At 37.2% G+C, this 12,653-nt stretch overlaps 1 protein-coding gene across 1 annotated transcript; it reads right to left on the reverse strand.

The window, feature by feature from the left end:
* Nucleotides 1–6,117: 6,117 nt before the first annotated feature.
* On the reverse strand, nt 6,118–11,592 carry LOC104597499 (cytochrome P450 93A2-like). Its single transcript, XM_010259077.3, has 2 exons — nt 10,595–11,592; nt 6,118–7,035 (listed from the first exon to the last, which is right to left on the reverse strand). Exons 1-2 carry the CDS (start codon nt 11,534–11,536, stop codon nt 6,391–6,393), a joined length of 1,587 nt encoding a protein of 528 aa, XP_010257379.1. The 5' UTR covers nt 11,537–11,592; the 3' UTR covers nt 6,118–6,390.
* Between the last annotated feature and the right edge of the window lie 1,061 nt (nt 11,593–12,653).

A 12,653-nucleotide genomic window follows, 5' to 3' on the forward strand; every position in this document is an offset into this window, starting at 1 on the left:
CACTTACCACCATGGCATGGGTAACGGCACGGCAGGCCACTTGGTGCAGAGGGAGCTCGGTCCACACCGCGACTTCCTCGGGAAACATGGCCTCCTTACTCCGTTGAAGAGCGTGAATAGGTGACAGCACACTCCCGAAGTCCCCCGGGGCCTCCGAGCTCGACGGCCCAGCTCGTGTATGGGCAGACTCAGAGTAAGCGGGAGCCCCTGTGTGAGTAGTTTTGGCATAAGGAGCCCCCGCCGGCTCCTGCATAGGAGGAACCATCTCGAGCTCCATAGGCTAATCCTCCGCCGGGTAGTCCGGCACCTCGGGCTCCGCACCCTGGGGTGGCTCGGTGCGAGCTCGCTTAGCCACCCGTTTTCTCCTCTTCATGCCCTGGAACAAGTGCCCACCTCGGGTCCCTCGAGAGTCCATCGTACCTGCGAAAAGGAGTTCGGCATCAGTAAAACAAGTAAAAGAAGAGCAAGACAAGATCGCTAGGGGAAGAACCTACCCGAACTCAGGCCAGCAGCAATAAGCTTGGCCTCTGTCAGATACCGTTGACACTCCAGCCCAAGCCGCGCCCATTGCCGGAGGCCCTTCGCCGTCTCTTTATCGAGTGTGACGCCGGAGTTGGGAGTGGCCATCCCCCAACCGGTCTGAAACGGCCACCCCAGCGCACTTCGCACCCCGAAATAGTCCCGCTTCCACGCTGGGACCTTATTAGGGAGTCCGTGTAAGAGCTTGAAGCTTGGGCGAGGAGACAGGTAGTATGCCCGCCTACGCCCAGGAAGGGGACCCGCTTGCTTTTTCAACATTAAAATAGAGGAGAAAATCTCCAGATCCAAAGGAAAGTTCTCGTCACAGAATAAGGAGATCGTCTCCACTAAATTCCTAATGGAGTTCGGGTGAAGTTGGCCGACCGTCACACCGAAGTGGTTTAGAACCTCGACGAGAAGAGGATGAAAAGGCAGTCGCAGCCCCGCAGTGAGCTGCTCCCAAAAAATCACGATCTCATCAGGACCGTGTTCCCAAGGGAAGCTACCCGTAGGGATGAAGTAGGCGTGCTCCCCGGGCAAGTTGTAGTAGTCTATGAGGGATTGAAGTCCCTCAGGCGTCATAGTCGAAGGGCCGAACTGATCTAAAGCCCGGCCACGACGGGAGGTGGACGCCGACCTACCCGAGGCACCTTGGCCTGTAGGTTCAACCTCTTCCTCAGGACCTACATCGGGCTCACTTGAACTACTGGGGGACGTAAATTGGTTCGTAGAACCTGCATCAGACCCGCTTGAACTGTCTGAACCCTCCGAACTAGACATCAAGGAATGGAACGGGATTCCAAGAGCACTCACCCGGGAAGAAGACTGAAGTAGATCACGAAAGCTTGAACAAGCAAGGAACCTGGGACGCGAGCTGAAGAGCCTGGACGCGAACTGAAACTTAGGTGCGAGCTCAAGAGGTACAGTAGCAAGGACTGGGCCCCCCCGCTATTTATATCCATAGCGGCCGGAAAGCGACGGCCCGGATCGAAGCCGATCCAACGGCCCACAGCCGTGCTAAACCGCACGTCTTCCGAAGCCGACCAGCGCACGTCTTTCCGAAACTGACGAGGCATCGCGCACGTCTTGTCAGAGGACGAGGCGTCAGCACACATCTTCTCGAAACTGACAGGGTGTCAGCGCACGTCTTCTCGCAATAAAAGCATCTGCAACACGACTCCCGAACGGCTACCATCACGTCTCCCAAACACGCGCCCTTTTTTGAAAATCAAATTAAAGTGAGCGCCCTCAGTGCGGACCAAAACCCTCCTGCTACCTTACGAACTCCCCGCGCCAAGACAGGACCCTTGTCGCAGGGAGTGGGGGGCAATTGATGAAGGGAAATTTGACCCGACCTCGCAATCACCCGACACGTGGCAAAAGCAAGCAACTCGGGGCAGCAGAGCACCCAAAACGAGCACTGAAAGTAACGAAGTCCAAGCTCACTACTGAGCCCGAACTCCACCAGACCGGATTCTCTACTAGGAGCCCGAGCTCCCTACCAAGAACCCGAGCTCCCTACTGGGAGTCCGAGCTCCTTACTGGGAGTCCGAGCTCCCTATTAAGAACCCGAGCTCCCTGCAAGGAGCCCGAACTATCTCGGGTCCTAAGCCTCACAAAGCCGTGACCCGAGCTGGCCCATGGCAGCTCGGAACACTCCCCAAACCGAACTCAAGACATCTCGCTCGCCACTCCAGCACTTCGCTTCTGAAACACCAGACTGACCAAACGTACTTGACACCAAGGACGTCCATATCCAAGGGCGGCGCACCTGACTGATTTGGGATCTGACGCCTGGCAGCCGCACTTCAAACGGCCTCCTGCTACCGCCACCTGCCACCGTCGTTACTAGCCGCAGAGACGGCTCCGACAAAAGGAGCAGTGGCGGTTCTGTCCGGCCAGAGGAAATAACTTCCGAACTGGCAGGAGCTCAAAGATAATCATGCCCGATCTGACAGAAGCCTGGAAGTGAGTGCGCGAGGTGGTTATAAAAGACTCCTACCCCCCATGAACAAGGTATGCTAACTTTTGCGCTATCTAGCTTATCTTGCCTTTGAAAGACTCTAACTTGAGCTTCAGAGCCCTTACACCGGGTTTTCCCCGGAGCTTCTTCACCCCCTCCGTTTCCGGTCCCCTGCCACTTAGTTCAGAGGCAAGATCGTTGACAGGTAAGATCGGCCGGATTGTACATCATCGGTACCAAACATAAACTTAAACTACTTATCATCGTAATCATCATCATCTTATTGGTGCATAAATAATATCTTATTACTTTTATCCATGCCCTTTTTTTTCACCCCTTTTCAAGGTTTAGATCTTTACAACTATTACATACTTTAATATTTGGATTTGGACACATCAATGTATTTCATTGCTTTCTTATTCTTATAATGCTATATAATGATCACCTTGTGTGAAGTACTGTTCTGACCTTTTTTTTTATATATTTTTTACACCCATTATGACGTTTATTGTAAATTTAGGTTAGCTTGTTTGATCGATCCTGTTTTGAATTTTTTGGTAATGGATTTTTTTGATACGTAGGTTTCATATTTAGTTCTTTTTTGGTATTTGGGAAACACGCCAATCCCTCCATAGGGGCCATTGAGTAGCGCTACCCCCTCAGCTAACATGCCAACTGAGCCACCCCTCAGTTGGAGGTTTTGTATTTAATTTAAGAGATTAGGTTTTATTAGTAATTTATGTTACCAACTTGTCTAGAAAAATGGGGCGCACACCATTTATTATTTCAATTTGAGATTCACCACTTATGCTTCTGTGGTAATTTTGATTTGGAGTTTTATTTAATTTGGTAAATTAAATCAAGTTTAATTTGTAATTGATGGCCTATTTCATTTAAACTAATGGGCAATTTTAAGGCAACCCCTCCTCTCCCTCCCAAATGGAAAGAAATGGAAATTCTGCCCCCTAACATCTAAGTGAGTTCTATTACTTCGATCTCAGGTTGGAACTTGGAACTTGATTGCAAGGTTTAAAATATCGATATGTCTAATACATTGGTAGGAGTGTATCGGGTTATATTAGTATTGTTTTTTTTTTACTTTTTTTTTTAAAATTTTTTTTTTCAAAGCCAGTTCAGGGAGGGCGGGGTAGTTTAAGGCTCCTCCACCCCCTGAACTGATCAAAACCCCGATACATCCTTTATAAGGGCATTTCGGAAAGCTCCCAAAATGATACATATCGACTAATAAGGGCCGATGCCCGTCAATACTTTGAACCTTGCTTGAGTGGGATTATCCAAGTGATCAAGGTCCTTCCCAATTTCCTAGACAGTAGACATTCACGTAAGCCCTAGTTTTTAAAGGAATCTTGTAATCTCCAATTGTGTAATATTTAGTCTATTCTCTTGGAATTAAAGATGCAACAGGGTGTAGCTTCAATGTTTTCTTCACAATTGCTCAGAGGTATTGGGAGATTAGGAATATTGGGTGATTGTTCCACCATTCTACTTTTTCCAACAATAAAATCAACTTCTTCTCATGCTTTTTCAAACACTGATGGTGATGGGTGAGTGATGAGCTCCGCCAATATTGCTCATTCTTTTTGTAATTGCAGTTGTCAGTCGGTCCCCGCTACAAACATCTCTATTTAGAACTTAGAAGTTCAAAATAAGAAAATATTGTCATGGCATAACTAACTACTTTCATCTTCCTTTTAAAGATATAATTAGTTTCATCTTATGATATGCACCGATATACTGATATTTTAAATTTTGAATATACTATCCCATAAATACAAGGTGGCTATCTATAGGTGTGTTATTTGGACCAAATCCAATCTGGTCCAATATGAGTCCAGTAAAGATGAACCAGGTCCAATCCAATCTGATGAATACTCTGGATCATTTTGGATTAGTCCAATTCAATGTCTGGATCATCCATTTTGTTCAAATTGATTTTAATTTAGATTGGTTTCAAACCAAAACTGGTGCATTGACACTTATCTTTTATCAATGGACCGGATATTGGTTCAATCAGAGCCAATCCATTATATGTCCATTATGAGTATACCAGGTCCCATCCAATCCAATAAATACTTTGGACCATTAAGTCTATACTAGCCTAATTCAATATGTTTTATTGGTCCGTCTAATCTGTGCAAATTGATTTCAAGTTACACGGGTCTAACCCAAAACCGATGCATTGATACCCCTAGTTATTTGTACCTTTTTTTTCTAGAATTGGATAATATTGGATCCATTTACAGCAAATTAAAGATAAAATAGAGCTAGGATGGTAGCTAGTTTACCCCTTCCAAGACCAATTAACCTAGGCCCGAACTCAAGGTTTAAGACTTTGGATTAGGCTTGGATTGATTCTCATCCTGACCCTACCCACCCAAGTTGTATGCACTGTGACATTTGTAATTGGACTGAAGAAATTAAAGTGAGTGCAGCCCATGCATGCATTATTTTTGGTTTTTTTTTAAACTATTTTTAGATAATATTGAAATCAAAAGAGCTATGAGGAATGGATTTCCCCCATTGCGTAACCCCAATGAACCCAACAAATAAAAGATATTGGGCAAAATTTTGATAGTGTATTAATAATTTTTAAGGTTGCCTGGCGTAGAGTGACCCACATCTAAGTGTAATAATATTTGTTTGGGCCTAGGACATGGACAGGCTTGCCCATATTAATTATAAAGCTATGATTTTTTTTTTTACAAATTAAAATTTGTATTTAATTATATAATACTTTTTATATAAATATTATATAAAAATATTTATCATATATGCATATAAACTTCCAAGTTGAGATTAAGGGTTGCTTAGCTTGGGCCTTATCCATTAGGAGTATCATTGGACCCCAAAAGTTAGCTTGGGCCCTAACATTCCAGATTTGGATGTTGGGACTAGCATCTAATTAATAATTCGATTGGATATGGATTTAACCTTATCCAATTTGATTAAAATTCATGTATAATAAAAGAATATTATTACATATATGCAATATAATTATGTATATATATGTAGATATTATGTATAGTTATATAAAGTTTACAATTAATAAATTTAATATTTTATACTTATATGCATTTATTATACATATATACTTTAAAATTCAAAATCCAACATAATAATAATTAGAAATTTCATAATCGGACGTTAATGCGGATGTAGCTGGATATGATTTACCCTGGACTCAAAAGAAAATAGTTACTTGAGCCTGAAAATTTATAGGTCCAACCGGGTTGGGCTAGGTTATAATGATTTGTTACTTATTATTATTATTATTATTATTATTATTATTATGTGTTAAAATGTGTTGTATCGTGTATAACACGTTACAGGTTTCCAAACAAACCATAACCATTTTTTTGAAAATGGGTCAACACAAACCCATTTAGCTAATTTTCTTCATGACAGTGATAAAATGGATTTTACATTTTATTAATTTTTATTTTAAAATTTTATATCTTTTTTAATGAGTCCTCGGTTTTATATAAATCTCTTATGTAGTATGTGCACCATGCACAGTAAAGGTCTTAACTCATAAAACTTGTTAATTAATTTAAAATGCATTATTGCAAAGTTATCTAATAAAATGAAATGGACAAACAGAATAAAATACAATATTAGAAAATGGGTTTTATGTAATAATAAGATGCATTGAAATAAGAGGACTCGGAAAACCCCAAGGTCTCTTTACAGATTTATTGATCCAATCAAAATTTACAAGAATTACTTATTTTTTATATTTTTAAAATAAAAAAAATACAAAAAAAAGAGAAAATAGATAAATAACTTTCCTAGAGAGTAGAGAGGCATGACATGACATGACATGGGATGCCTTGTTTTATTATATAGATATAGATGTTTAATTTTTGGACGGCAGACATGGTATTAAATCAGGTTAATGGTAATGGATTTAGGCGGGGTACAGGGACACAGATCAAATGATGGGCTCTTGGGAGAGTAAGAGATGCGCTCTCTTCCATGTCTACTTTTGCATGCTTTCCATCCCCAACTTTCCACTCGAAACACTGAATCATGCTTGCCAGACCCATTTGCACCGTTTGTAAGCCAAGAGTGAGTCCAGGGCATATCCTCCTTCCGCTTCCAAAAGGCAGGAATTGGTAGTGCTGTCCCCTAACATCTATTTGGCTTGATTTGTTTTTGCCATCTTCAATCATCATAAATCGTTCTGGTTGAAATTGGAGTGGGTTGTCCCAGTACTTAGGGTCTCTCCCAATCGCCCACACATTGACTAAAGTCCTGGCATTTCCAGGAATGTCATAGCCCAAGAGTTTGCAATCTCTAGTCGATGCTCTTAGAACTAATGGGGCACCCGGGTGCAGCCTCAATGTTTCCTTCACAATTGCTTGGAGGTAAGGAAGATTAGGGATGTCTGATTCTTCCACCAATCTACTCTTTCCAACCACCAAGTCCATCTCTTCTCTTGCTTTCTCTAACACGGATGGGTTGTTTATGAGCTCTGACATTGCCCATTCAATTGTCACTGCAGATGTATCAGTCCCCGCTAAAAATAAGTCCTGTAAAAAATATCAAAAGAAATTAACAGAAAGAATGACATATATAATGTATTAATTTTTCATGTTCATTTGTATATTTCTTCTCATTAAATATGCTTCGCTATTCAGAAGCTAGTGCAATTGAAAGATCGCTCATTTTTATCAGGAATTCACTACAACTGTTTGTTTCAAAATTAAATTTCTGCTATATATATATGTGTGTGTTTTTACTGAAGTTAAAAGCTTATTTTATGGATTTTGATTTTTATCATTTTTTTTAATTTTTATAATCTTTTTAAATGGAATTTAAATTAAAAAATCAATGGAATTTTAAATATTAATGCATCTTTTATTAATGTAATCATTTTTAAATAGAATTTAACTGGACATCAAATTATAGTTAAACTTGATTTTAAATTTAAATTTTATTAATTATAAACTTTTATTTTGGAATATAAATTTTAATATGTTTAGTGTTAATTGTAAATTGAATTCTAAATTAAAAGCTTATTTAATTATATTAGTTAATGTATAACAGTTTTTTTAAATAATTTAAATTGATATGAAATGTATTTTAATTTTTGTCAATTAGTTTTAATTTTTTTCATTTATATAATCTTTTTAAATTAATATTAAATTAAAAGTAAATGGATTTTTAAAATTTAATTTCCTTAATTATACATTTTTCTTATAAAAATAAACAATTTTAAATTATAATTGTCTCATTATTTTATTTTTATTAATGCTTGAAAAATTTAAAAACTTAAAAGTTATTATTACTAATTATTTATAATATTATTGTATTTTACTATATCAATTATTCTTATGAAAAACTTAAATGTTAGTAATCAATTTAATTTTTTAATGTAATTATTTTAGCATTAAATTTTAGTTTTATTGATTAATTTTAATTATTTAATTATATTTATTAACTTTTAATTATTACATACTATTTACTAGTGACTTAATAAAAACTATACAAATATAACTTCTATATATGGATTTTAATTATTTAATTTTAATTTTAATTATATTTCTGAATTTGCAACTATTTAATATTTTTACTAGTAATTTAATAAAAATTATATAAATATAATTTCTAAAAGGGATATTCATTCAATTGGTTAGATCTCAAAAAGTTACCTAAAATAAAATAAAAGATCATCTCAATTGCACACTTGAGTGCAAAGTTATGTGCTCTAGCAGTTTGTATTTATATGCCAGAAAATTTTCAAAAAGCCAGCCAGATTTATAAAATGGACTACTTCACCAATTTTCCAATTTTACTAGCTAGGTTGATGTTTTTAACCAATTTTTTACCCAATTCAATTTTGGGGGTATGACCAAACTGGCTAGGGCCTGATCATGATTCAATTGGTCTAACTAGCCGATCTAGTCCAATTTTCTGAACTCTGATTACAAATTCAACTAATGTCTTCATACCTTTAACTTGCAAACAGAGATTATTAGACTATTGGCCGAAGTTTTATAATGGTTTGGAATTCTTACATTTTTAGAGTTTCACCATTGTTCTAGTAATTTACTAAATGCTAAACAAAATACAATACGAGGACACTAGTTAAAGGGTTGGAACACAAAGATAGGATTAGGGATGATCATTTTGACCCAATCTAAGCCAAGCAAACCCTTAGGCTATGTTTGGTTTGAAGGAAAAGATAGGGAAAGGAAGGGAATTTGTAAAGGTTTCCCTACCTTTCCCTACTTTTTCCTTCAAACCAAACACAACCTTAAGTAGGTCAATGGTTCAACCACTTGAGTCAAATGGGTTTTGTTTAAATCAACAATTTTTAAGCTAATGGTGACTTTGAGGTTAACCTATACTAGAATTAAGGTTGAGCCACCATTTTATCGATTCACTAATCAGGTCAAGGATGGTTTGCAATACAATGCATACATACATATATACATGCATACATACATGCATATGTGCATATATACATATTCATATGCATATATGTATGTGTATCGCCTATGCATGTATATGAATATGTATGTATGTATGTATGTATGCATGGGCATAGGCCATTAGAGTCAAGACAACATAAAGGCTACTAATAGTCTATAATAAGTAGGCCTGTCAATAATACCCAAAAATCTGAGGTTCAACCTGACATTCAATACGATTATCTCAGATTCAAATGATGTATTTATGTAATTGGATCGGGTTTGGATTTGACTCCATCCAATCAGATTAAAATCGTAGGTAGGACTTAAATGAATTTTTACTAAAACTTTTTTTCTTAAATTGTCTAGATGTATAAGCTATTTCCCATTGTTTGAATAACTAATTTAATTTTCTACAACTCAAATGTATAGCTCATTAAATCATTTTAAACAAAATTACTTTTAAACAATGATTGTAAGAAAATGTCATTAAAAATATATTGTGATTTTAATTTGTAAAAAACATTCAATTGTGAATAACAAATATTCAATTATTTGTCATTGTAAATAACTTTTTTTTTTGTGACCGACGTTAAATTATTCATCACTATAAATCAACTTCTGTGATTTTATGACATACACTTAATTGTCCATCACTATAACTAATCATTTAGTGACGATGATTCAATAGTCCATCACTATAACTCAACATTTAGTGGTGATGGCTTGATTGTCCATCACTATAATTCAACAATTAGTGTTGATGATTAAATTTTCCATGATTTTTTTTTTTTTTTTTTGTAATGGATGATAACTATCCATCACTATATATAAAGTTTTTGTGATTTTGTGATGGACAAAAACTTGTTCGACACTATAAATTACATTTTAATAACAGAGCTTTAATTATCGGTTGCTATAGACATTTTATAGTGGCTAAGAATCACTCCATCACTTTGCCGTCACTAAATATTGTATTTCTAGTAACAAAACTTTAAATCCGTCATTATAAATTATTTATAATAACGTACATCATTATACATCCGTCACTAAATCCTAATTTTCTTATAACGTAGCTTGCTTTAATATTTTTATAAGGGTAGGGTGAATGTATTCAAAGGGATAGGTGTAAACAAATTTTCAAGTGGTGCCTACCTGATAGGGCTGTTCATAAGAATGTCCAACCCGATCAAACTGACCAATTCAGACCGACCCAACCCGAGTCAGCCGGGTTTTCATCAGTACCGGTCGGTTTCAGGTTGACAAAGTTGTGATGATGAGACAATATTTTCTACGAGAAAGGTGGTAGACAGTGTATTCTTCATCAATCTAAATCTAAATTATTGGGTTTTGAACTCTGATTTAGAAAAGTTTTGAACAACAAAATTCGCCGCAGTGAATGTCAGTTCTTTCAAAATGGTCTTCGTGTAGATTGGCTTGAATTGATGCAAGATCCATTCCATACCTTACACCTTTGGATGGAATAATCTATATCATTTGGCCTTCCACTTTTTTACGGCGGACGATTTTTGAATGTTAAATGAGGTGGCTTAAACATCCACCGTGAAAAATTGTATAAGTTGACATTATACAATCAATTTTAACTTTTAATATTTATAGGTATTTATATCCAGGGATATCTTTGGAAAAACACAAACAGATCAAATTGTCTTACCAGAAGGAAGGCCTTGACGTTGCTTTTGGTTAATCTAACCTCAGCTTCCTCGTCTTCACATATATCAAGTAATAAATCAAGTAGAGTCTTTACGCCATGATTATTACCTCCATCACTAGTACTACCCATCTTCTTCTTCTGGCTCCGAGCCTCCTCATGCTCCATGATGATCTTGTCTATGATATTGTCGAACCTCCGACGTGTGTCTTTCATCCTCCGTCCAAAACCTTGTAAATCCAGATGCCTGCAAATGCCAATGTAATCCGACAAGTTAAACGTACCGGCAAGCTCTGTTGCTTCTTGCGCCACCATTATAACTTGCTCAGCCTGATCTTCTGTTTCAGAGCATCTGGTGTTCATCATCATTCTTGTAATTGTATTATTTGTTAGTCTCATGACTTGTTGGCGAACATTGATGGCCTTACCAAGGAGGGACATGTTGAATATAGATTTTAAGAAGCGCCTTAGCTCTTCCTTTCTCATTGGAACGAATTGGTTGAGAATCTGTCCATTTAGGAGCTCCGTCATGCATAGCTTTTTCATGAATCTCCAGTAGGGTCCATATGGAGCAAAGATGAAGTCGGCACTGTCATACGTCAAGTAGTTTACAGCAAGAGACATGGGTCGAGAAGTGAAGTCAAGCTCCTGGGATTTGAGCACTTCTTTTGCTACCTCAGGGGAGGAGACTATTATACAAGGGACGGAGCCGAGGAGAATATGAATCAAAGGACCATAGCGGTTGGAGAGCTTTTGGAAACTTTGGTGAGGGATTGAACTCATGAGATGTAGGTGTCCGATGATAGGTAAAGCTAATGGGCCTGGTGGAAGACGAACTTTGTGTTTGTTTCTTGTCCTGAACAAGTAGATGGATATGGATGTAAGCACTAGTGTGGTGATGAGGTATACAAGGAATTCCATGGCATAGCCATCAATGACAGCCATGGTTGAAAGGCAACAAACAATGAATTAATGCTGGTAATTGCTATATTATTAGCCGGCCGGCCTCCTCTCCCTCTCCCCCTTTTATGGATGCTACTTCAGCAACTTTTCTGGTGATCTAAATGTCCCTCTCACACCATAAAATCCAGTCCCTGATGTCAGTATGTCACCCTTTTCCATGGAAAAATTTTGCTAATTTGCATAATATTGAATGGGGTGGTTTTTTTTTTTTTATTTATTTTTTGACAAAACAAAATGAGGTGGCTTAAACATTCCGTGAATCCCCCTTAATGGTGTTAATTCATATCTGCTAAAACTGCATTGCTCCAAATTGATGTGATGTTTTCGAGAATTTGCTCCTCACAATCACAGAGGGTGCCTCACACCAATCTCACAGCACTTGGTGCAATGCATGACTACAGCGTGCTGTGAGGTGTGTTCTGTGAGCAACAGATCCAAATTCTTTTATTTCACTTGGTAGTTGGTATTTGCCCAGGCAGAGCCACAACATAAATCATGTTGGAAGTCAGTTGGAATGGGTTTTGTTGGAATCAGAAACCAATTCACTAAATAGATTCAAGTCTGACTTTAATAAATTTGACTTTTCATGTAAGGAGGAATTGGAATTTTCTTTTGAAAATATGAATAAAAAATTTGTGAAAGAAAAGTTCAATCACTAACTGTGAAAAAGCACTCAAATGTGCTATCACCTTTTTCTTTTTTCACTATTGAGCTCGGCTCACTTCAAAGCTTGCAAGTTTCAGTTTTTCGGTTCGAGCTCAACTACAAGCCAAATTTTTCCTAAAAATAAAAATTATATATATAAAAATATTTGTATTTTATATACAATAAAATAAGAATTATTTATTATTAAATATATATAATAAAAATTACTTACTATTATACATAAAAAATAAAAATATTATTATATATTAAAAAATATTTATTTTATATATTTATATATATATATATATATAATAAATATTTATTTATTTATTATACTAGACTCGCGAGACTTTTCTAACGGACCGAAAACAGTTCACCGATGACTTTTCTCCAGTCTTGTCCCTGGTCAATCCGTTATGCAATATTCAAGGAGATTAACTCATAGACATTTTCT

The sequence above is a fragment of the Nelumbo nucifera genome, chromosome 7, assembly GCF_055504915.1.
Source record: "Nelumbo nucifera cultivar China Antique chromosome 7, China Antique-T2T, whole genome shotgun sequence".
NCBI classification, from domain to species: domain Eukaryota; kingdom Viridiplantae; phylum Streptophyta; class Magnoliopsida; order Proteales; family Nelumbonaceae; genus Nelumbo; species Nelumbo nucifera.

Coding starts and splice junctions, on each gene's coding strand:
- LOC104597499 (XM_010259077.3), bottom strand. CDS start 11,536: ATGGCTGTCATTGATGGCTATGCCATGGAATTCCTTGTATACCTCATC. Junction 7,036..10,594: donor ACGTCAAGGCCTTCCTTCTG/GTAAGACAATTT, acceptor TATTTTTTACAG/GACTTATTTTTAGCGGGGAC.